The sequence below is a fragment of the Leucopleurus acutus genome (assembly GCF_964270905.1).
Source record: "Leucopleurus acutus genome assembly, chromosome: 7".
Lineage (NCBI taxonomy): Eukaryota > Metazoa > Chordata > Mammalia > Artiodactyla > Delphinidae > Leucopleurus > Leucopleurus acutus.
Window position 1 is genome coordinate 55,215,173 of NC_139150.1, and position 22,469 is coordinate 55,237,641.

The window sequence follows — 22,469 nt, forward strand, 5'->3', positions numbered from 1 at the left end:
AAAATCCCGAAACTGATGGTCCTGATAGTACAGATTTGTTTAAAATATGAAATACAATAACGTAAAAAATTCATAAGACATAAAACTAGTCTTATAGGATTATAAAATGAACATCTGTGTGATCCCATCCAGGTCAAGAAATAGAACATTGTGCACACCTGTGTGCCTCTTTCATTCACCACTCCCTTCCATGCCCCTAATGGTAGCCAGTCTCCTGACCATTATGGTCTTCATGTTGATTCTCTTTCTAACTGTGTAACCTAATTATGTATTCCTAAACCATCCAGTAAAATTGTGCTTGTGCTTATTTTGGGGATTTTTCCCCCTAATGTTAGATATCTGACGTTCTGTACTCTTAGGAGCAGTCTTGAAGAAGTGAAGGGGCAAGGAATCCTATACATCTTGTCTTAATGAAGTTTGACACTTCAGTCTGACTATTATTAGGTGAACTTGAGATCTTTTTCATACCAGGTGATGCAGCTATATCTTCACTGTTACCAGGATTCTGGAACTAGCTCTGTGTTGGTTCTTTGAAGTACTGCTTCTGAAGAACCTGTTTACTGTGACCAGGGGATGGTCCTGCCTGGAGGTCTCTTTAGGTGCCCATTCTCCTCCTACTCATGTTCCTCTGCTGGGCATTTTTAATTGTGTTCATGCTCAAGAGCCCCTGTGGATTACAAAAAGAAAAAAAAAACCAGCACAAAAAAACTACTTCTAAAGTAATTTTGTTTTCTTTTCTTTCCTAATCTGTAAAAGCTATGGAGTTGATAATCTTCGGCTTTATTCATAAATGCTTGCTCCTGTCTCCCATTTAGGCACTGTGAAAGCTTGAGCAAATGAAGGGTTTTCCTTTTTTGTGCAGAATACCTTGCGTTTTCTGTAAACATAAGTAGAAAGTGGCATTGTGTTATATAGATCATGCCTACTTTTTAAAAACGTAGAATATTCTATATAAAAAGACCATAGAAAGCATTTCTAGTTCGATTTTGTAGTTGAGTTACTTTTGAACTTTTGTGTTGCTACTTATACCACAACCTAATACACATACAAGTATATATAAAACTGAGACTAAAATTTCATAAACAGCACCCTTACTATGTAACTCTGATATTGTTTATTCTGTTCTAATTTCATTAAAAATAAATGTAGACTGGGAACTTATTAAATCATCTGCAGGGTCCTTCAGTTAAATCATTGCCTACAGTTGAAAGGTACCCTAATTTTCTAGAGGAAGAGGTTGACTCTGAGGGATTAAACTGAGTTATGGTGTGGTTCAGAGCATGGACTTTGGAGAAGGGCAGGCTTGGGTTCAAATCCTGGCTCTGCCACTTGCCAGTTGTTTAACCAGGGCAAGCTAGAGGGCATTCTTGGGCCTCAGCCTTCTGTAAAATGGGAAACACTTCCTGCTTACTGGTTATAAGGATTACATAGGTAAGCATTAATACACAGCTGCTGTTATTAGCCATTATGCCTTGTTTCAGGACTTAAGGGAGTTTCTCTGACTTCTGGCCCAGTGCTCTTTGTACAGATTGCAGAATCTGCTATGACAGGAGTTATGGGACAGTGTTAAGTAACAGAGCAGGTAGATGGGAATTGCTTAGTCGATCTGCTTCACCCTTTGGGATCAGTTTAGGTGACTTCTAAGGTCTGTGCTCTCAAACTCTGCTAGTCTATTGTAGGAGTAGGAACTGCCTGAAAGCGTCAGGCAGTCACCATGCCTTCAGTACAGAAGACTTGGTCTTCCTTGTCCCCGTTCATGGGAGGGAGGTTGAAGCTAAAGCCTGTGTGTGTGTGTGTGTGTGTGTGTGTGTGTGTGTGTGTGTGTGTGTGTGTGTGTGTGTGTGTGTAAAATCTACCGAGGAGGACAGAGGATGTTTAATCCTGAGTCTTCACTCTACCTCTTCCCATATTTCACATTTAAAATCTACCCTCTCCCACCTTGTAAAGAATAACCAGCTTTTATATTCTAGATAACAATTTATTCATAAAAGTAATTGAAGCAGATTTACACATTAAAATTTAAATAATAAGACTAAATTCTTATAAAATCCTACTATGAAGAGAAACTAACACTTTGTATTTTTTCTTCCAGTCTTTTTTCATGCATTAAAAAGGTGGCAGTAATACTGTATATTCAGGCACCTTTGTAATAAAATTAAAAACTGAACTGATTAGATAGCTTCTAGATCAGTAAACGATAGAGGAAAGGAGCCAGGGATGCTTTGTTGAATGGGAGAGACGGTAACCTCTTACTGCCTCTGAGACTGAAGGGTGGTCCTCGATTTAATTTTCCTTGTCAGGTGTTCTGCGGCAAGTAAGAATTTGAGTTTAAAACTCTTTCCTACTTTCTGTTCTTTCTCCCTTATTTGGCACACACTCCTGAGGTCAGGAGGACAGGTGGGTGTTATTCTGCTAAAATTAATATCCCATTAGATTGCTGGTAGAATTGCTATTTTTTGGTGGAATACGAAAACTGAGTTGTTTCTAATAGTTCTACTAAACATATATATGCTAGTCAGTGCTTTTCAACTGCTTCAATTTCCTTAGCCAGTGAGCCACCCAGGTCCTGAGAAGAACCCAGGTATGATGCAGGAAGTAACCTACCCTGCACTGCAGTACTTGAATTGGGATGTGCTCTGGAAATGGTGACCTAGCATGAGGCCAATCTGTTTTCTTTTCTCCCCACAGATTTTGAAGCCAGCTTCATAAGGCTGTTGGACAAAATAACTAATGGTTCTCGAATTGAAATAAACCAAACAGGTAAGCTCCTTTTCTTCCCATTCCTGAAAGCACCTACATGTAATACTTAAATATTCCTCTGTTATTCACTCTTTTTGATGGTATAAATATTGTATTTGGATGGAAAGACCCAGTTTCCTATCTGTGATACAATTGTCTGGAGATGGTATGTGAAATCTGCCAATTTAAGGAGAATACCCTTGATTTAAGTAAGTTAGAAGAGTGAAAATTTCAGATCAACAGACGAGCACCTCTTCTTTTTAAACAATAAAAACACTTTATACCTAACATTTATATACAACTTTTCAATGTCCATTTAACTTATGTTGTCACAATAAAATCTTCCAACAAACTGTCTGAGGTAGTTGTATGTGCTGAATTTTTTTTTTATTTTGTCTTTTAAAGTAAGTTTATACAAGTATATGCAAAAAATGTGAAAAATCCCTTCACCCTGTTTCCTCTTCCATTCTCTCTCCCAGGGGCAGCGGTGGTCACAGTGTGGGGACTGTGTCCTGGTCTCCTTTATGTGCATTTGCTTACGTGGGCACTTTTGTATGTCAAACCATCAACAGGGTCATGCTCTTCATGTTGTTCTGCAGCCAGTTTTTTTCATTAGCCACAGGTGTCTCAGGGAATTTTCTTGCCAGGCACATGCAGGTCCATCTCAGTATTTCAGTGGGCCTTATATTGTATTCTACTGTATGGAAGCATGATAACTTATTAATTAATTAATTAATTAATTAATTTAATTAATTTATGGCTACATTGGGTCTTCGTTGCTGCACGTGGGCTTTCCTTAGTTGTGGCGAGCAGGGTCTACTCTTTGTTGTGGTGTGCGGGCTTCTCATTGTGGTGGCTTCTCTTGTTGCGGAGCAGGGGCTCTAGGTGCGTGGGCTTCAGTAGTTGTGGCACACGGACTCAGTAGTTGTGGCTCATGGGCTTAGTTGTTCCACAGCATGTGGGATCTTCCTGGACCAGGGTTCAATCCCGTGTCCCTTGCATTGGCAGGTGGATTCTTAACCACTGCGCCACCAGGGAAGCCCCCTAGAAACTCTTTTATCTACATTGTTAGACGATCATGGCAAGCATCCTTTGGCTCCATTTACTATGTGCCTTTGCTCATATATTCAACAAAGGAAACTGAACTTTTCTGTGTGTTGGCTCTCTTAAGAAAGAAGACAAGCTTGGCTTCATAAGTGGCCGTGGGACTTGTTGATCTGTAGCAGGTTTCAGGCATAAAACATCAGATGCCCTTTGCAAGCTATGATTCCCTTAGTCTTCCTTGGCTTGTTTACTTTGAAATTGCTGGGGATTTTTTTCAGCTATTTTTATTGGTGATTCAGAGAGAAGGTAGTTCTATTCTTTTCTGGTCATATCTGCAACTTAGGTTGAGAAGTAAGACATTTACATGATCCTGCTTCTTTCCACCTCATGTGTCTGTCCCCGCTCCCCCCACCCCGGGAAGCCTTCATTCTGATGATCTGGTCAGTTTATCATTTGGTTAATTTGCAGGCATAACAGATTTGCAGAGTTCAGTGGTTATAGAGTCTTTTCTGGGGGGAGGGAGGAGAGATTTTTGACCTAAAAGAAAGATTGTTTTGTGACTTTAATAGTATTTAGAATAACCGATGTAGAGTTTTTCCCACTTTGATCAGAATATGATTCTGATCGTGATGGTTGGGATTTTGGTTTTTAATATAGTAAAACCTATATTTATTTTATGAAACTCCTAAGAGCTGCTTTTCTTTTCTTTTTTTTTTAAAGAATGTAGGGATTTTTTAAAATGTGTTTTTAGTTCTTTTTATTTATTTTTAATTTATTTATTTTATTTATTTTTGACTGTGTTGAGTCTTTGCTGCTGCGCGTGGGCTTTCTCTAGTTGCAGTGAGCGGGGGCTGCTCTTCGTTGTGGTGTGTGGGCTTCTCATTGCAGCGGCTTCTCTTGCTGCGGAGCATGGGCTCTAGACGCACGGGCTTCAGTAGTTGTGGCACACGGGCTCAGTAGTTGTGGCTCGTGGGCTCTAGAGTGCAGGCTCAGTAGATGTGGCACACGGGCTTAGTTGCTTCGCGGCATGTGGGACCAGGACCAGGCCCAGGGCTTGAACCCGTGTCCCCTGCATTGGTAGGCAGATTCTTAACCACTGCGCCACCAGGGAAGCCCAGAGCTGCTTTTCTTTTGGTGACTAAACATAGTTCTTCCTCTAATGTTAAATTTCTTTATTGGTAAATTGTGCCAGAAGACATTGGCCAAAGATTATTAGTATCAAAAATACTGTGTTCACTTATTCATACTCTCTTAATCATCTATTTTATTTGGTTCTTCCTCTAATATGTAAACCTAGTAAGAAACTTTTTAGATGATGTGAATATTTGAAAGAATAAATAAAGATAACAAAGAGTTTCCACTAAAGCTGTTCAATAATTTTAGCCATTTCCATTTGTTACTATTAAATTAAAATAGCTACTATTAATGGAATTAAGTGCCATAAAGTACTTGCCTTCTCTAGGTACCTTGTTTGGTGAGTGTGGTATATGGGGAATTTCATTTCCCGGGCCTAGAAGCAGCTGATTGCCGGCATGACGATTTCAGAACATCACTTGTAAACCCCACATCAGCACAGTCTGAGAGTGTGCTGTTGGGAGACTAGGGTGCCTGTTAGGATATCTCCTCTGTGCCCTGCCACGGCTTTGGCAGTTCAGATGGCTCAGGGAGGGGTTTAATTTATTACTGTTTATTAAATTACACTCACAGTTTATTATTGTTACAGGGGCTTGACAGTAATGAGTCAGCTTTTGGAGTGAAGTATGTGGACTCTTAGGAATGGCATTTTGAACTCTCTTGGATGCCCTTGCCAGACTTTCCCCTTGGGACTTACTGCCTTCGTTGCCTTTGTGACACTAAGTTTTTTTTTCCTGCTGACTTTCTTTTCTCCGGTGTAAGGAACCACCTTATATTATCAGCCTGGCCTCTTGTATGGTGGGTCTGTGGAACATGACTGCAGCATCCTTCGCAGCATTGGGTATTATTTGGAAAGTCTTCTCTGCCTGGCTCCATTTATGAAGCACCCGCTGAGAATAGTTCTGCGAGGAGTGACCAATGACCAGGTGGACCCTTCGGTGAGTAATGAGGCCATACCAAGATGTGAGTTTTATTTGTCTCTTGTCACAACCCAACATTTGAGAAACCAGTTCCTGATAACACACAGGTGTATTGTAGAGAGTGTTTGTTTTGTTATTTACCTAGAAATTTAGAGGCTGATCACTCCAGGAGGGAGATGAGCCAAGACTCAATCACCACATTCAGTCACGATGGTTAATGTTCGTCAAGGTGCCTTTTGTTGTCACGTCTAAGAACCTTCAGAACAGATGCTTGCCGTCTCATCGTGGTTGACATGAAATATGACTCTGTTGGCTGAAGTGCATGAGAGTGGAATTTTCAAAAGGTCGTATGATGGTTGAGGTTGGAAGGCAGCAGACCAACGTTTTAGGCCGAGAATAACATCTCCTTGGCATTGCTGCAGCATGATCTGGACTCAGGCTTCAGCCATACACTTTAGGACTTCCTTCTTCTGAGAAGAGTCTGCAGGTGTAGAAAAAGGGCAAGAGGGCAGGGAGGGTATATATGAGCGTTGCTAGTTTTGGGGCACCAGCACACTTCTTATTAAGCGTGCTAATTTTCCTGCCTGTGTAGGGAGGATAGCTTAATATACAGATAGGGTAGTCATTGTGGCTACCACAGCTGTCTTAATGCCAGTCTGGGATGGGTTTGTTTTGTATGTGTGTGGGAGGGTGAAGCAGAAGGTGAGGGAGATTGACTGATTAGAGCAGGCCTGCCTTAGGCCTCTCGTAGTGGGGCAACGATCCCTCCCTTCGGCTGCTCTGCTGTTCAGAGAAGCTGTCTTCAAGCTGAGGGCCATGATGTGAAGTTCCCACTGAGGACGCTTATCTTCACCTCTGCAGACATTGGACCAAAACCACTGAAGGGGTGGCTTCTGAGGCAGAATGTAAAGTGTGTGGCTTCCCTAACCAGGGAAGTCCAATTAGGTGGTGCAGTTAGCCCCAAAGTGGGGACTGCTGGTATTTACCAGGGCACTAACTAGGGTATAAACACAGTTAATATGTTCTTAGGCATTAAGAGAATTATTCCCCAATTCTTGAATTCAGGTGCATAAACTCTTCTCAGGGTCCTGAGTACAGTGCAAGATCTGAAGTTCTTAGCTGTATAGGAATGTTGCATAAACTGTTTAGAATTTTAAAGTAATTTCAAATGATTGCTTTTTTCCAGAAGATTCTAGGAAATGGGTCCTTCAGTTAAAAGTATGAGAGGAGATCTCTACCATTTCCAATTGGGATGGGAAGGGGGAGGTGCCTTGAATGTTGGGAAAAGGCCCTGAAGCAGACAGGAGACGCTGGCACTGTGTGTCCCAGTTTTGTTCTCTTTCTGTAATTGCCAGTGATCTTAAAAGCTTTTATCACTGGCAGTATTAAAATTTACATATTAACAGTGACAAAGATTAATTGATGAATTCCCTAGAAAGGGTACTTAATTCTTTTTTTTGCAGAGTATTAAAAATGTTTTTTTGTTTGTTTGTTTTCACATGCCACAGGACTTTCTGCTTTTGCTAGCTGCATGACTAAAACGACCTTGGTTAGTACCTGGCTCCAGCCCAGGATAAAATAAATACATCTAATCCCGGATAAAGAGTAACTTCTTCAACCTGTGGCTTCTTCATTTTGAACTTTCTCTTTAATGTGTGGTTTCCCCATCAGTTTATGTCCACATCTACTGTCTGCACACAAGGATGAATATGATGAGTTCTGCCCGTAGGGAACGTGGTCTCATGGGGTGGACAGCTGTGAACACAGCTAGGGAGGCTACAAGGCTGAATACCTCTGGGCTCTGGCAGAAGCATAAGCAAAGTGCTGAGGGCTAGGGAGGGCTTTCTGGAGGAAGGGAAGCCCCAGAGTCAGTCATGGTTTTAGGAAGATAACTATGGAGGTTGAGAGAAGGATGAATTGCAGAGGTGTCAACTAATTTGAACATTATGCAGAAGAAAGTGGAAGGGTAGGGACAGATATGAAGGGCAGTGTGGAGGGAGGGACTTCATAACTATATAACTAATTGGAGATGGGATAGGAGGAAGGGATCATAAATAACTCCATGATTTCTGTCCTGGTTGACTTGAAGGATAGTGATCAGAAAGAGGAAAATTGTGGTGGGGTGATGGATGATGTGTTTGATTTTAGTCCTGTTTCCTGAGATATTGGTGGGACATCCCTAGGGGATGTCCAGTTGAAAGTTGGAAATTATTGTCTGGAGCCTCAGAGATAGGTCATCAGGATCTTACCTACTGACATTTCACTCCCTAGGAGACCGAGATTGACCAGTGCCGAGGCTGCACACTGGCGGCTTTTTGGCTCAGTTAATCTGACACGTGTTTTTCCTTTGGCCTGTACAGTGTGCTGGTAGTGGTGGTGGTGTGTGTATCTGAATTGGTTGTTCATGTTTGAAACCCCAGAGTTTACATGGTAGTAGGTTGGTGTGGCAGCGCTGGATGGCTATTTCTCCACGACAGCCATCTGTTGGAGCTGAGGAGCACCTGCCCTCTTTGGATGAGGCATGAGATCTTCAGCTGGATACAGGTCTTAGCTGACCTCATCATTCATTTAACTTCCCTTTTTGGCCTCTGTGGGCAGTAGAATTTTGGCCCCATGGTTCCAGGGACTGAGAATAATAAAGAAGATGAATGAGTGTGTAAGGTGTTAGTTGGGGGAAGAGGAGCTGCAGACAGTGACTGTGGAGATAGAAGTATTTGGAGAAGCCAAGCAGGAGTTGAATTCTGAGAAGCCAGGGATGATCCAAGAGTCAATCTTTGCAGAATTTGAGTTGGAATTGGGCAGGGAGATTCAGCAGTGAGAAGTTTTATTGACCTTTGAGAGAGCAGTGCCATTGGAATGCAAGGGCAGGCACAGGTTCAGAATGAGTAGGAAATAGAACCATGGAAGGTTAGGAGATTCTTCCAGAAGTTAGATAGGATGATTCCTTAAGAGCTGAGGTTGGGAATTTTTAAACGAACAAAACTTGAACTTGTTTGTAGGCTGAGGCGAAGGTGTAATGGAGAAGGAAAGAGTTGAAATAAAAAGGGTAGGGGGGGCTTCCCTGGTGGCGCAGTGGTTGAGAGTCCGCCTGCCGATGCAGGGGACACGGGTTCGTGCCCCGGTCTGGGAAGATCCCACGTGCCGTGGAGCGGCTGGGCCCGTGAGCCATGGCCGCTGAGCCTGTGCGTCCGGAGCCTGTGCTTCGCAATGGGAGAGGCCGCAACAGTGAGAGGCCCGCGTACCACAAAAAAAAAAAAAAAAAAGGGTAGGGGGATTTAATAAGGGTAGCTCTGCAGACATCCAACAAGGATGAGAGTTGAAATTGGCAGCGATGGGATGTGCTGTATAAAGGGGTAGGGACATTTTTCCTTGGAGGCAAAAAGATAGGAAATGGGGAGAAATTTTGAGAAGAAAACTTCTAGGAGGTCTCCTTTGAATCTCAGTGATTTGATATTAGAGCCCCCAGTAGATATTTACTGGTGCCAACAGCTGGCCAATTGGTGTGTGAAGAGTCCATTCTTTTTTAGTACTGTCCTGAAAGGGTAAAGAAATCTATTGTGTGCTGGGCACTGCTCTAGATGTACTTACATCTGTATCCGTATTTATTTGATTTGTGAGGGGAGGTGGGTGTTCTTATCACTGTTTCAGACAAGGGAACTGAAGAGCAGGTTGCTTCCCTTTTTCTATTTGGTGCGGCCTGATCATATTTCTACCTGTTGATTGACTGACTGGACTGTAAGGGTGACACCTTTGCCCTGAGCTTCTACTTGGGTCAGACTTCTGCCTTTCCTCTCTGAGCACAGGGTCACAGCTCAGTTTCCGTTAAGCAAAACCTACAGACCACCTTCGCCGCGCTAGAACCAGTGTGTGGAGCCAGGGGAGGCTGTGGAACTTGTCCAGTCCAGCCCCCCTTTATACAGCAGGAAGCCAAGGCCTTGGGGAGGTAATGTCCAGGTCTCAGAGCTGGTAAGAGGCAGAGTGGGGCTTCAGCCCACAACTGCTTTTCCAGCCATTGTCACACCAAACCGAGTTGCCTGCCTTCCACGTCAGATGGAGAGTGACTTAGGAGACAGGACCACATCTGGAGTTACACTTGGGCTCCTGGCTGACCCTCAGAGTCAATTTGACCTCATCCTTTATGGCTCCAGGTGTAAGTAGGATGACCTGAAGGGATATTCTGTCCTCTTGCGCTTCTCTTCCCCAAGAGAGCTGGAGGCTGCCTAGTTCCAGGAGTCATGTGGGCAAGAGTGTCCTGCATTCTTGCAGCCCTCACGTTTTCCAGAATCTGGCTTGGCCTTCTCCCCAGCTGCCCTTAACACTAGCCTAGACTGATTCATCTTGGTTCTGGCAATCCCAAATGCATATTTTAAGTTTGTGGGTGTGTGTAGCTTTAATATTTAATTGAAATGAGCTCAGCTCATCTTTAATGAATTTTCCCAGTAACTACTTCTGCCCCACCTCATCCATGCTGAACATGTTCCTAGGCTTCATAGGTCATTGCTACCTCTGGTTAATTTTCTGATATGAGAATATTTAGCTGGGGCGCATTCTCTGCTGTAAAGCCTTGCTGGAGTATCGTTCTATTGACCCTTAGCATGTTAGAGTTGGTAGCAGCTCGGAGACAGGCAGGCTGAGCTCCTTACCTTAGAGACAAGGAAATTCAGACAGTTGAGATTTTCTTGTTTGAGGCCACGCAGCTAACTGGAGACAGAGCCTGGGCCAGGATCAGGGCTTTTCCCTGCAGCCTCTGCTTGGGCCGCTTGTGCCCTCAGTGCCTCCTGCTATAGAGTCAGCCCCCGCAGGGCCGAGAAACATCTCTTGTTCCATTGGGAACAAGCAAGGGATTGCTGTTCTTTCGCAAGTTGCCATTGATTTGAATGTCACCTTCTCCTCTATGAGCAATCCACAAATGAACAAGAAGGGGTTTTGATTGAGGAGGAGATAACAGTTACACTTGGCACTGTCTTGTCATCAGCTGTGGATGCTGTCATTGCACTTTGGGGTTTGTGTTGCTTCTTGCAGTTTGAGGCTGTCCTTCCCCCGAGGCCCTCACTGCCTTGTAGAATCACCACGTTTAAATACCTTTGTGGTGGGTGTCAGCAGGATTCTTAGGTAGGACTCTTAGGTTGAATAGTCCATTTGATTTGCTTTAGTCTCGAGTGCCACCAGCTCTAAACATTAAACAGTCATGTTGGAAAAAGAATACTAAAACAGGTGATTTTCTTGCATAGTGTTTATACCTATTAAGACTGAGCACAGGTCTCTGTTTTCTGTATGAGCCCAGCAGTTTCTTGATGCTTTTTGCCTGATGCACGTGATGCTCATGATGACTCATAACGTAGGTGTATGATATTGTAAATGTGGGAATGGGGCCCACAGGAGCCAGTGGCTTATAAAGTCACAGTCTATACTCAGGAGCAGAGCCGGCCCACACCCTCAGTTGTAAGCCAGCCTCTTTTCTCTTTATTAGACTGCTTCATCTACCTGGAGGCTAAGCCTTCACCTGCTTCGCGGGCTCTTTCTTCTTTCCATCTCTCAAGGTTTAACTAAGCTTTTTTTTTTTTCTGAAATAATTCTACAGGTTGATGTTCTTAAGGCAACAGCGCTCCCTCTATTGAAACAGTTTGGGATTGATGGTGAATCGTTTGAGTTAAAGGTAAGAATGTACAATTGTTAGTGGTATATATCAATGTGAAAGATTTTCTTCCCAACTCATTGGAAGAGCTATATGCCTCACGTGTGTGTGGCACATTTGCAGTCGCCATGTATTAGAAGACCCACAGGATTCATGAACCAAACATTGCAGACTTTGAGCTGAAAGGGACCCTTTAGTAATGACAGGAGTAGCCAGCAGTTATACTGCACTTACTTCGTGGTAGGCGATGTTGTAAGCATTCTACATGTATTAACTCCTTGGCTGATAACAACTCAGCTAATAAGTAGTAGAGCCAGGATTCTGACCATGCTGCCTCTCTGATCTAGATCATTTATCTTAATTTGTGTCCGGAGCCTCCCAACGTGAATGTTCCTGAGAATTTTTAGTACGTTACTTTCAAAACTTAGTCGAAGTAATTTAAGCATCTGTTTGTTTGCTATTTAAGGGAATTACATCAATCCAATGTGATAACACTGGATATCTTAAGCTGTTTAGCATCTCTATTTTTTAAAATGATGTTTTTAAACAAGGAAAATGACTTCATTTTTATTTAATAATGTAGAGTTTTGATAGATCAGTTAATTCCAGAGAAGGAGAAAAGGGTTCCTGATGGTTAAGAAGTGGGATAAGCTGATGGACTAGGCCAGTCCCTCATTTTAAGGTTGAACAAACAGGTTCTGGTGGTGAAGTGACCTGTCTGGCTTTGACTGGGCCATGCAGGCTCTGTGTCCACTGCTCTTTCCGACATACCACACGGTGTCCTTGCTTAGCACATGCCCCCGTGGAGCTAACATCAGGTGCTGTTCATCTTGAAGGGATTGACAAGTTGTGTATGAAAGAGCTTGCTGCTTTCTAATGGTGGTTTTCATTCTTGGTGTAAACCAGCCAGATTGGGTGTCATCCACTCTACTGAACCCTCACCTCTTCTTTCTCACTTGGTGCAGATTGTGCGACGGGGAATGCTCCCTGGAGGAGGAGGCGAAGTGTTTTTCTCATGTCCTGTAAGGAAGGTCCTGAAGCCCATTCAGCTCACAGATCCAGGAAAGATCAAACGTATCAGAGGAATGGCGTATCCTTTGCGTTTGCTTCAGATTTCTTATTTTTTTCTTGCCTCCCTAAGATAAGAGTAACTCATAACAATTTACTTCTTCCCAGGGTTATTTACATTTTAGACAACAATCTTGGAAAAGTCTTAATAATTAATTTATAATTATTGGCTGAGATAGGATATTTTATTACCTGCCTCACCATAACTAGATTGACTGATTGATTCATTTATTTTTTCAGTTAACACTTAAGCAAACAGCTCCAGTGTATATGACACTATCCTGAGGGCTTCGATTTGGGGGCCACCAATGTGTCGCAGTTCCTCCCTCAGAAGAGCTCATCGTCTGGTGAAGGAAACAAATATACAAACACATAATTCTGCTATAATGTGTAAAGTGATATAGATGATGTGCAGTGGGTTGGGGGAGCTGAGAGTAAAGAGTAGCAAATTTGTCTGGAAGATGTGGGAGGAATGAATAATAATGAATAACATCTGCCATTTATTAAGTGCTTCCTCTTAAGCACTTAACAATGGACATGTAGGTTGCTTTCATGCCTTGGCTATTGTGAATAATGCTGAAAAGAGTATAGAAATGTGTGTATATTTCTTTGAGATCCTGATTTCAATTCCTTTAGATATACATCCAGAAGTGGGATTGCTGGATCAAATGGTTAGTTCTATTTTTAATTTCTCAAGGAATCGCCATACTGTTTTCCACAGTGGCTACACTAACCTATATTCCCACTAACAGTATACAAGGATTCCCTTTTCTCACCAACACCTGTTATTTATTTATTTATTTATTGATAATAGCCATCCTAATGGGGTGAGGTGATATCTCAGTATGGTTTTGATTTGTAGTTCCCTGGTGATTAGTGATTGTTGAGTACCTTTCCATGTTCCTGTTGGCCATTTGCATGTCTTTTTGGGAGAAATGTCTATTCAGGTCTTTTGCCCATTTTTAAATTGGGTTGTTTGTTTATTTTGCTACTAAGTTGTATGAGTGTCTTATATTTGGGTATTAATCATATATATGAATTTCAGACATTTTCTCTCATTACATAGGTTGCCTTTTCACTTTGTTGTTTCTTTTGCCTGTGTTTTGGTATTCAAGAAATCATTGCCAAAGCTAAAAATCTTCCCCACTATGTTTTCTTCTAGTTTTACAGTTTCAAGTCTTATGTTTGTCTTTAGTCCATTTTGAGTCCATCTTTGTATGTGGTGTAAGATGAGTCCAGTTTCATTCTTTTGCATGTAGGTATCCAGTTTTCCCTACACTGTTTATTGAAGAGAATATCCTTTCCCCATTGTGTATTCTTGTCATCCTAGTTGAAGATCAGGTGACCAGATATGCGTAGGTTTATTTCTGGGCTCTCTGTTCTGTTCTATTGGTCTATATGTCTGTTTTTATGCCAGTGACATGCTGTTTTGATTTTTGTAGCTTTGTAACATATTTTGAAATCAGGACCTGTGATGCCTCCAGCTTTATTCTTCTTGCTCAAAATTGCTTTGGCTATTTGGAGTCCTTTTTGGTTTCTTGTAAATTTTAGGATTGTTTTTTCTATTTTTATTAAAAAGAACATTGGGATTTTGATAGGGATTGCATTGAATCTGCAGATTGCTTTGGAAAATATGGACATTTTAACAATAATTCTTCCAACCCATGAACATGGACTGTCTTTCCATTTAAAAAGTCTTAAAATGTCTTTCATCAGTGTTTTATAGTTTTCAGTGTATAAGTCTTTAGCTTCCTTGGTGAAGTTTATTCCTAAGTGTTTAGGTTTTTTTTAGTGCTATTGTAAATAGGATTGTTTCCTTGATTTTCTTTGCAGGTAGTTTGTTGTTAGTGTGTAGAAATGCAACTGATTTTTGTATGTTGATTTTGTATCCTGCAACTTTATTGAATTCATTTATTAGTTCTAATAATTTTTCTTTTTTTTTTTGATCCATTCTTTAGGGTTTCTACATATAAGATAATGTCATCTGCAAACAGATAATTTTACTTTTTCCTTTCCAGTTCGGATGCCTTTTCTTTCTTTTTCTTGCCAAATTACTCTGGCTAGGACTTTTAGTACTATGTTGAATAGGAGTGGCAAGAGTGGGAATCCTTGCTTTGTTCTAAATCTTATAGGAAAAACTTTCAGTTTTTCACCATTAAAGATGATGTTAGCTTTGGGCTTTTCATATATGGTCTTTATTGTGTTGAGGTAAGTTTCTTCCATGCTTAATTTGTTGAGAGTTTTTTTTTTTTTTTTTTTTGCGGTATGCAGGCCTCTCACTGCTGTGGCCTCTCCCGTTGTGGAGCACAGGCTCCAGACGCGCAGGCCCAGCGCCATGGCTGACGGGCCCAGCTGCTCCACGGCATGTGGGATCCTCCCGGACCGGGGCATGAACCCGCGTCCCCTGCATCGGCAGGCGGACCCTCAACCACTGCGCCACCAGGGAAGCCCCTGTTGAGAGTTTTTATCATGAAAGAATGTTAAATTTTGTCAAACGCTTTTTCTGCAACTATTGAGACAATGATGTAATTCTTATCCTTCATTCTGTTAATGTGGTGTATCACATTGATTGATTTGCATTTGTTGAACCATTCTTGCATCCCAGGGATAAGTGCCAGTCCATCATGTTGTATGATCCTTTTAATGTGCTGTTGAATTCAGTTTGATAATATTTGTTGAGGTTTTTTGCATCCATGTTCATCAGAGATGTTGGCCTATAGTTTTCTTTTCTTGTATTGTCTTTGTCTGGCTTTGGTGATGCTGGTTTTGCAAAATGAGTTTGGAAGTTTTTCCTGTTTGATTTTTTAGAAGTTGAAGGATTGATGTTAATTCTTCTTTAAATGTTTGGCAGAATTCACCAGTGGATTCATCTGCTGAAGCCATCTGGTCCTGGGCTTTTCTTTGTTGGGAAGTTTTTGATTACTGATTTAGTCTCCTTACATGTAATTGGTCTGTTCAAGCTCTGTGTTCTTGATTCAGACTTGATAGGTATTAGGTTTATTCATTTCTTCTAGGTTGTCCAATTTGTTGGCATGTAATCATTCATAATAGTCCCTTGTGATCTTTTTCAATTTCTGTGGCATCAGTTGTAATGTTTCCTTTCATTTCTGATTTTACTTATTTGAGTCTTCTCTTAGTCTAGCTAAAGATTTGTCAATTTTGTTTATCTTTTCAAAAAATCAGCTGTTTTGTTGATTTTTTTCCTATCGTTTTTCTGTTTTATTTATATCTACCCTGATCTTCTGCTAACTTTGAATGTGGTTTCTTCTTTTTCTAGTGTAAAGTTAGGCTGTTTATTTGAGATCTTTCTTCTTTTGTAGAAAGAATCACTTATCACTATAAAATCACTTATCACACTTATCACTGTAAAATTCCTTCTTAGTATTCCTTTTGTTGCATTTCATAAATTTTGGTTTGTTCTGTTTTCATTTGTCTCAAGATATGTTCTAATTTCCCTTTTTGATTTCTTTGACCCAATATTTGTTCAGAAGCATGTTTCTAATTTTCATGTATTTGAATTTTCCCATTTTCTTGCTGTTATTGATATCTAGTTTCATTCCATTGTGGTTAAAAAAGATACTTGCGGTGATTTCATCCTTCTTAAGTTTGTTGAGACTTTGTTCTATGACCTACCATGTGATCCTGGAGAATGTTCCACATGTGCTTGAGAAGAATGTGTATTCTGCTACTGGTGGCTGGATGTTCTGTATATGTCTGTTGGTTCTCTTTGGTTTATAGTGTTCAAGTCTGCTGTTTCCTTACTGATTTTCTTTCTGGTTGTTCTATCCATTATTGAAAGTGGGGTACTGAAGTCTCTTATTATTATTGCATTGCTGTCTATTTCTCCATTCAGATTTGTGGATGTTTGCTTTATATATTTAGGTGGTCTGATGTTGAGTGCATGTATTTATATAACTGTTATATCTTCTGGTTCAATTGACCCTTTTACTGTTATATAATAACCTTTGTCTCTAGTGACTTTGAAGTCTTTTTTGGCTTAAAGTCTATTTTGTTTGATATAAGTATAGTCACCCCGGCTCTTCTTTGGTTACCATTTGCATGGAATATCTTTTTCTGTGCCTTCACTTTCAGCCTATTTATGTCCTTATATCAAAAGTGAGTCTCTTGTGGACAGCATGTAGTTGGATCTTGTTTTATCCATTCAGCCACTCTATGTCTTTTGATTGTGGAGTTTAATACATTTATATTTTATATACTTTATTCTTAAGCCTCAAAGTGAGTTTGAATTCTCTTACATCCTGTTTTGTAGATGGGGAAACTGAGGCTTCAAAAAGAATTTGCTCCCACGTCACATTGCTAGTAATGGTAGAGCTGGGATTTGAACCCTGTCTCTGTTAAAAGCCCAGGCTTTTAACCTCTGCTTTTTCCTATAGAGAGGACAGGGCATTTGGACTGAGCCTTGAAGAATAAAGGCTTGTAAAATGGGGCAAAGAAGGTGGAGTTCTTCAGGCAGAAATGTGGGCCTGTGTGGAGGGAGCAGTGCACATTGGTTCTGGGGAGTGGCAGGCAACGTGGTGTGGCCTGAATGCAGGTCAGTCAAGGGTGTTTGGTAGTAGAAGATGCGACAAAAAGTTGGGGCAGGAGCCTGTAAAGGTGGGAGGCTGTGCCAAGGAGTCGACCTTCGTTCAGAGTCAGTAATATTCTTTTGGAGAGAGAATTGGCACATCAAGCAGATAACTCTGGTGGTACCGAAAGAACTTTTAGCTATTTTTGGCTCGCTGTAGAAATTTTGGTAGGTGCAAGTTAAAAAAAACAAACAAAAAACCATCTAATCACCTGATGGCGATCACTTAGAGGCAAAGATAGTGGGGAATTATCATGCCCTAAAGAGAGCCGGTGAGGGTAGGGGCTGGGGGACAGGTGAGGGCTGCTAGTTTATGGAGGTCCTAGAGGCAGAATGGATAGGATGCAGCGATCACCTGGGTCTGTGCTAGAGGAACAGGGAATCCTTGAGTGTGACTTTGATGTTTCTCACTTATGCACCTGAATAGACATATTTTGTTCAGATAGAAGCTACAAATGTTTGGAGTGGGGTGTGGCCGTGTGGGTGGCAGTGAAGATAAGTTTAGTTTTATTCATGTTGGGTTTGGTGGTCCCAGGTAGGTAAGTGGTAAGTCTAGAAAGGACTTATTGGAAGTTAGGAATGTAGAACTGTAACTGAGGGGTCAGGAGAGCTAGAAATGAAAGATTTGGAGTCAGGTACCATGTAGAAGGCAGGGAGGAGGGTGGAACTGTGAGAGGTCACTAAGACTTGAAAGCAAAAGCAAAGTAAGTGCTCCCAGGAAGGAAGACTAGGGAAAATCAGAGAGTTGAGAGGAGAATAAGGAAATCAAATAACTATTTCATTTAATAAAATACATAAAAATAAAAAAAAAATTTTTAAACTACACTGAGGTACCATCTCTCACTAATCAGACTGGTAAAAAACTGAAGTTTGACATCCTATTCTGTTGAAAGGCTGGTGGGAAGGTGAGACAGTATAACCCCTATGGTTAAGAATTTGACAATATCTAGCAAAATTCCCAGAAATCAAGGAAGCTGTCAAAGGCTACTAGAGTCATGTCAACTAGACACAGAAGCCAACTTGAAGAGGCTCCTACTAGCCAAAGGTGGGACAATCCAACCACCAGTAGGAACAATTACAGTTGATCGAAACACATTAAATAAGTTTACATCCACAAATTTATTATGATACTTAAAAAAAATAAACCTTTATTCATCACACTTGGAAATCAGCTCATTCTTTTGAAAATTGGTAGAGACAAGCATTTGTTCTGCTTTTCCTGTACAGACTGATGAAGGGAAGTTGGTGAGGGAAAGTCTGTGTTTAGCAGGGATGTTAACTCTTTGTTTATGAATAAATTGCAAATCGTTTTTTTCTAAAAAGAGGTAAAAAAGAAAATGTAGCTTCTTGGAAGCCCACCCAGGTCAGCGCCTTAGAAGGGCTCAGAGGAGTCAGCATTAGGATGGGGGGCAAGCTGAGGGACTCACAGCAGGCTGCCACTGATACCCCTGGGAGCTCTTTCCAGAGGGTGGTAGAGGCAGAGGCCAGATAACCAGTTCTCGGTTGCAGGGTGATGGAGGGAAATGGTGAAGAGCAGAGGCCACTCTTTCAAGAACCTTGACAAGAAAGAGAATAGAAGGAAAGATAAGGTGGTGACTTGAGGAAGAGAATTGAGAAGATTCCCTTCCTTTTTAAGAAAAAGGTTGGTGATGATTTGAGTATTTTTGTAGCTTGGGTAAAGTAGATTTATATATGAGAGAGGGAGACTGATAAAGCAAGGTAACAAGGTGATTAAAGCACAGGTACTAGAGTCACACAGATGTGGATTCTAACTGGCTTTGCCACTCACTGGTGGAGATGTTTGGCCCCAAGCCTTGGTTGACACATTTATCATTGGGCCTGCTTACGACTACTGTATGGGGCTGTAAAGAAGGTTAAATGAGGTAATAGATGTATGATACAAGACACTGGGGTGGTATATAAGTAAGTGTTTGGTAAGTTGTGGCTGCTGTTATTTTTATTATTCTTTGAGAGGGGATGGATTGAAAATGGCAGGTATATGGTAAGGATGGAGCAGTCTGACGATGATTGGAAGCCAGTGGGAGGAGTTTTCAATTTTACTGAGTTAGGGTGGGTTCTAGGATAAGGGGATCAGCATGGGTATGATAAGGGAATGTAACAGGGGTGGTAAAGATGTGCCGTCACAGTGTCATAGGGGCCACTATTGGGGGTGGGGTGCCCATAGGGACATAGTAACTAAAGATAAGAAAAAGGCTGTGGGACTTCAATAAGGGCTCAGCTGAAGCGAAATGTTATCATGGTGCCAGCTGCATGGCCATGGGTCCAGCAGCAGTTGGCAGCCTAGAAGGAGAAGTAGAGGAGGCAAGAGGGTCATTTTCATCCAGGGCTGGGTGTGGATTGACAGGGTGAGCGGGTTATGCAGAAGGACGGGTTAGAGGGCGTATTGGTGAGCGTGGCATTGGAGTGACAGCCAGTGCACTCCTTACTGAGTAATGCAGCAGGGGCTCGCCAGCCTGGAGAAAGCACTTGGTCATGGGTTTGGAATCCTTAGCAGGTTTAATGGAAGTAGATATGTGTGCTGTGTAGAAGAACAAGAAATTATGTTTAGGGAACTGTATTTTGGGGTTTCAGATATTAAGAGTGGTAGAATTCTAGGTGCCAACAAGATCTGGGTGAGGGCAAGTGTTAGAGGCGGGGTGGGGTGGGGGCTGGATGGGGTTGGCTGTGGCTTTCCTGGTGGGAATTTGACACAGTGGGGTGGACCAGGATGTATGCTTCTTGGGGTGATAGGGGCTTAAAGTCAAGTTTTGTATTTCTCAGGAGGTTTTGGGGTGGTCCTTCTTGGAGGAAAAGAAGTATGGAGTGGACTAACTTTTCAGAGGCCTTGAGTAGATTGAACAGTGAGTGGTGAGGGCATGGTATGGGGGCATGGCATAGCCACAGGTCAGAGAGAGCCATTGATGAGATAAAAGATCACACTTGGGGTGCTACCTGAAGTTCTTTGTAGGCATCATCAAGAACAGAGGAATTTATAACAAAGCTTCTTCCATGGATTATGGGTCAAGACCTGTGTATATGAGGAGAGAATGGGGGAGAAATGGCTCCTGTCCTGGGGAGCCCCCAGGTTGATGGATACTTCCAGTGATGACCCAAGGTGATGTTCAACTCTCAAGTTCTCCGATTCAGAGGAGGTAGAAACAGGTTATAGAGAAATGGAAATGTGATGTGAGTAGGTGGGGTTTTTGTTTTTTTTTTAATATGCCTATTCTGCTTGACCCATGTCAGTTACTTATAGCTCAACCTCATTCTCATTAACATTGTATTTCACTATGTAAAGAATTCCAAATTAAACCCTGTTGATGGCCATTGGGGTGTCTTCTGTTTTTCACTGTTGCCAAAAATGCTGTGGTTAATGGGTTAATAGCCTTGTACACGGAGTTCCTACACACTCTCAGAACTATTTCAGTTTGTTTTTTCTCTTCTGAGATTTGTGGCAGTGAACTCTGCTTGGAATCCATTCTCTCTAGTTTGGAAATGTGATTTCCAGCATGTGTTCTGTTTGTTTACCACAGTCCTGTGGTAACAACATGGGTTTCACAGAGGCAGTTACAGTGGGATCCCACCTGTACTCGTTATACTGGGTGCAAAAGCCTTGTGAGAGTTTTGAAGCCTTTGATGAAGACGGCGGGAAACGGGGTTGTACAGTGTTTTACATAAAAGCTGAAAGAGCTGTTGTGCCCCGGGCACCTGGGGTGGCAACATTGTTCCTCCCCGGCTTCTCTCTCGTGTTCTTCGAGCCTTCCCTGTGTAGACTCTGAGCCAGAAGGATGCCAGTGAGGTCCCAAGCCCCTCACCTTCCTTGAGGCTGGGGGTAGGACACCTGAACGCTGCCCGATACAGCCCCGACTCTAGAGCCTTCCTCTGAACTCCCCAGGAGAGTTGACACAGCACCCTTGCCCAGATCCCTGTCTACAAACCAAACGTTCCAGCCACTGGTCTGCAAAGCTGCCTATTTCTCGAACACCTCAAAGGAATGTGGGTTTGAATTGAGATCACCTTCTTGGCCAGCTTTGGAGCCTGGGAAAAAAAAAAGCTGCCTTTGGAAAAAGCTTTAGCTGGTTTTGTGGTTTGTTACTTGCAAGGCCGGTTAATGGTTGGGCTGAGCTTGGAGGTTGTATTCCCCATAGGAGGGCTCAAGCTGGGAGCCCTGGGAGCTGGGAGAACTAGCGCCGCTCTCCGGTGTGTGTTTGTGGTTTTAACTGGGCTCCCCGCTGCCCCCTTCCAACCCCCACCCCAACCCCCCAGCCCACCCACCGCAGCAGAGTGCATCTCTCTGACTGATTGGCCAGGGATTGGGAGGGAGCTGGTGTTCCTGCCAGCAGCTGTGACTGGACAGTGCGGTTGCCTTTTATTTACTGCCACCCACTCTCATTCTCCCCCTGCCTGAGAGAGAAAGGAACACTGTGTTTTAGTTTTGTGATGCTGTCCCAGTAGCTCATGACTGGGTACATAAGAGTTAAGTGAAGAAGCTAGAGTAGAGGCAGAAGAGGGGCGTGAGGTAGAATTTGTTGGACAATCTGGTTTCCTTTCTCTAACTATAGGGAAGATACTTAGAGAATCAGTCTCTTTCTTTGTACACACACACACACACACACACACACACACACACACACACAGACACACACACACACCCCTTAGCTTTCTCCGACTTGTAACACCACACACACACACACACACACACACACACACACACACACACACACACACACACACACACACACACACACACACACACACACACACACACACCCCTTAGCTTTCTCCGACTTGTAACACCAGGGAGGGTGAAGGGCAGGAGTTCCATGTGGGCTGTAGCCATGAATTTGTGTTTCTTGGATATGAGTTCTCAGCGTGGTACTCATAAATGGCCTTCAGGACATTCACCATCCCCCAAACTTGTCTGCAAAATTATGTGTTCACGTGTTTCTTGAGAGAGGGTTCATAGCTTTCATTAGATTCTCAGAGAGGTCTCTTACTCCTGAGAGGAAAGAACCTCTGCTTTGGGATTTGAATCTTGGACTACCAGCAGGAAAAGCAATAGTTGACATCCACTGGGCTCCGACCACACACCAGGCACCGCTGAGCACTTTACGTGCATTACTTCATTTGAGCCTCCAGACCCTGTGAGGAGAGTATTATGATTATCCTTTTCTTACTCGTGAAGAGGTAGAGGCACCAAGAATAGCACATTAGTCCCAGAATGATGCAGTTTGCTGGAGCTGACACTTAACACAGATAATCTGATTCTAGAACCCTTAGCCAATCATGGTAGGGCCTCCACACCAAGCCAGATAGCTCCATAATGACTCTGGGATGCAGCCGG

The 22,469-nt window shown here is 42.4% G+C and overlaps 1 protein-coding gene across 1 annotated transcript in view; it reads left to right on the top strand.

Moving 5' to 3' along the window:
- Positions 1 to 22,469, top strand: part of RCL1 (RNA terminal phosphate cyclase like 1) — a 56,707-nt gene that overhangs the window by 11,895 nt on the left and 22,343 nt on the right. The window contains exons 2-5 of the mRNA XM_082842540.1: positions 2,689 to 2,760; positions 5,680 to 5,855; positions 11,419 to 11,493; positions 12,438 to 12,562. Of these exons, the coding sequence (XP_082698666.1) occupies positions 2,689 to 2,760; positions 5,680 to 5,855; positions 11,419 to 11,493; positions 12,438 to 12,562 (448 nt within the window). The remainder of the gene's footprint in view (positions 1 to 2,688; positions 2,761 to 5,679; positions 5,856 to 11,418; positions 11,494 to 12,437; positions 12,563 to 22,469) is intronic.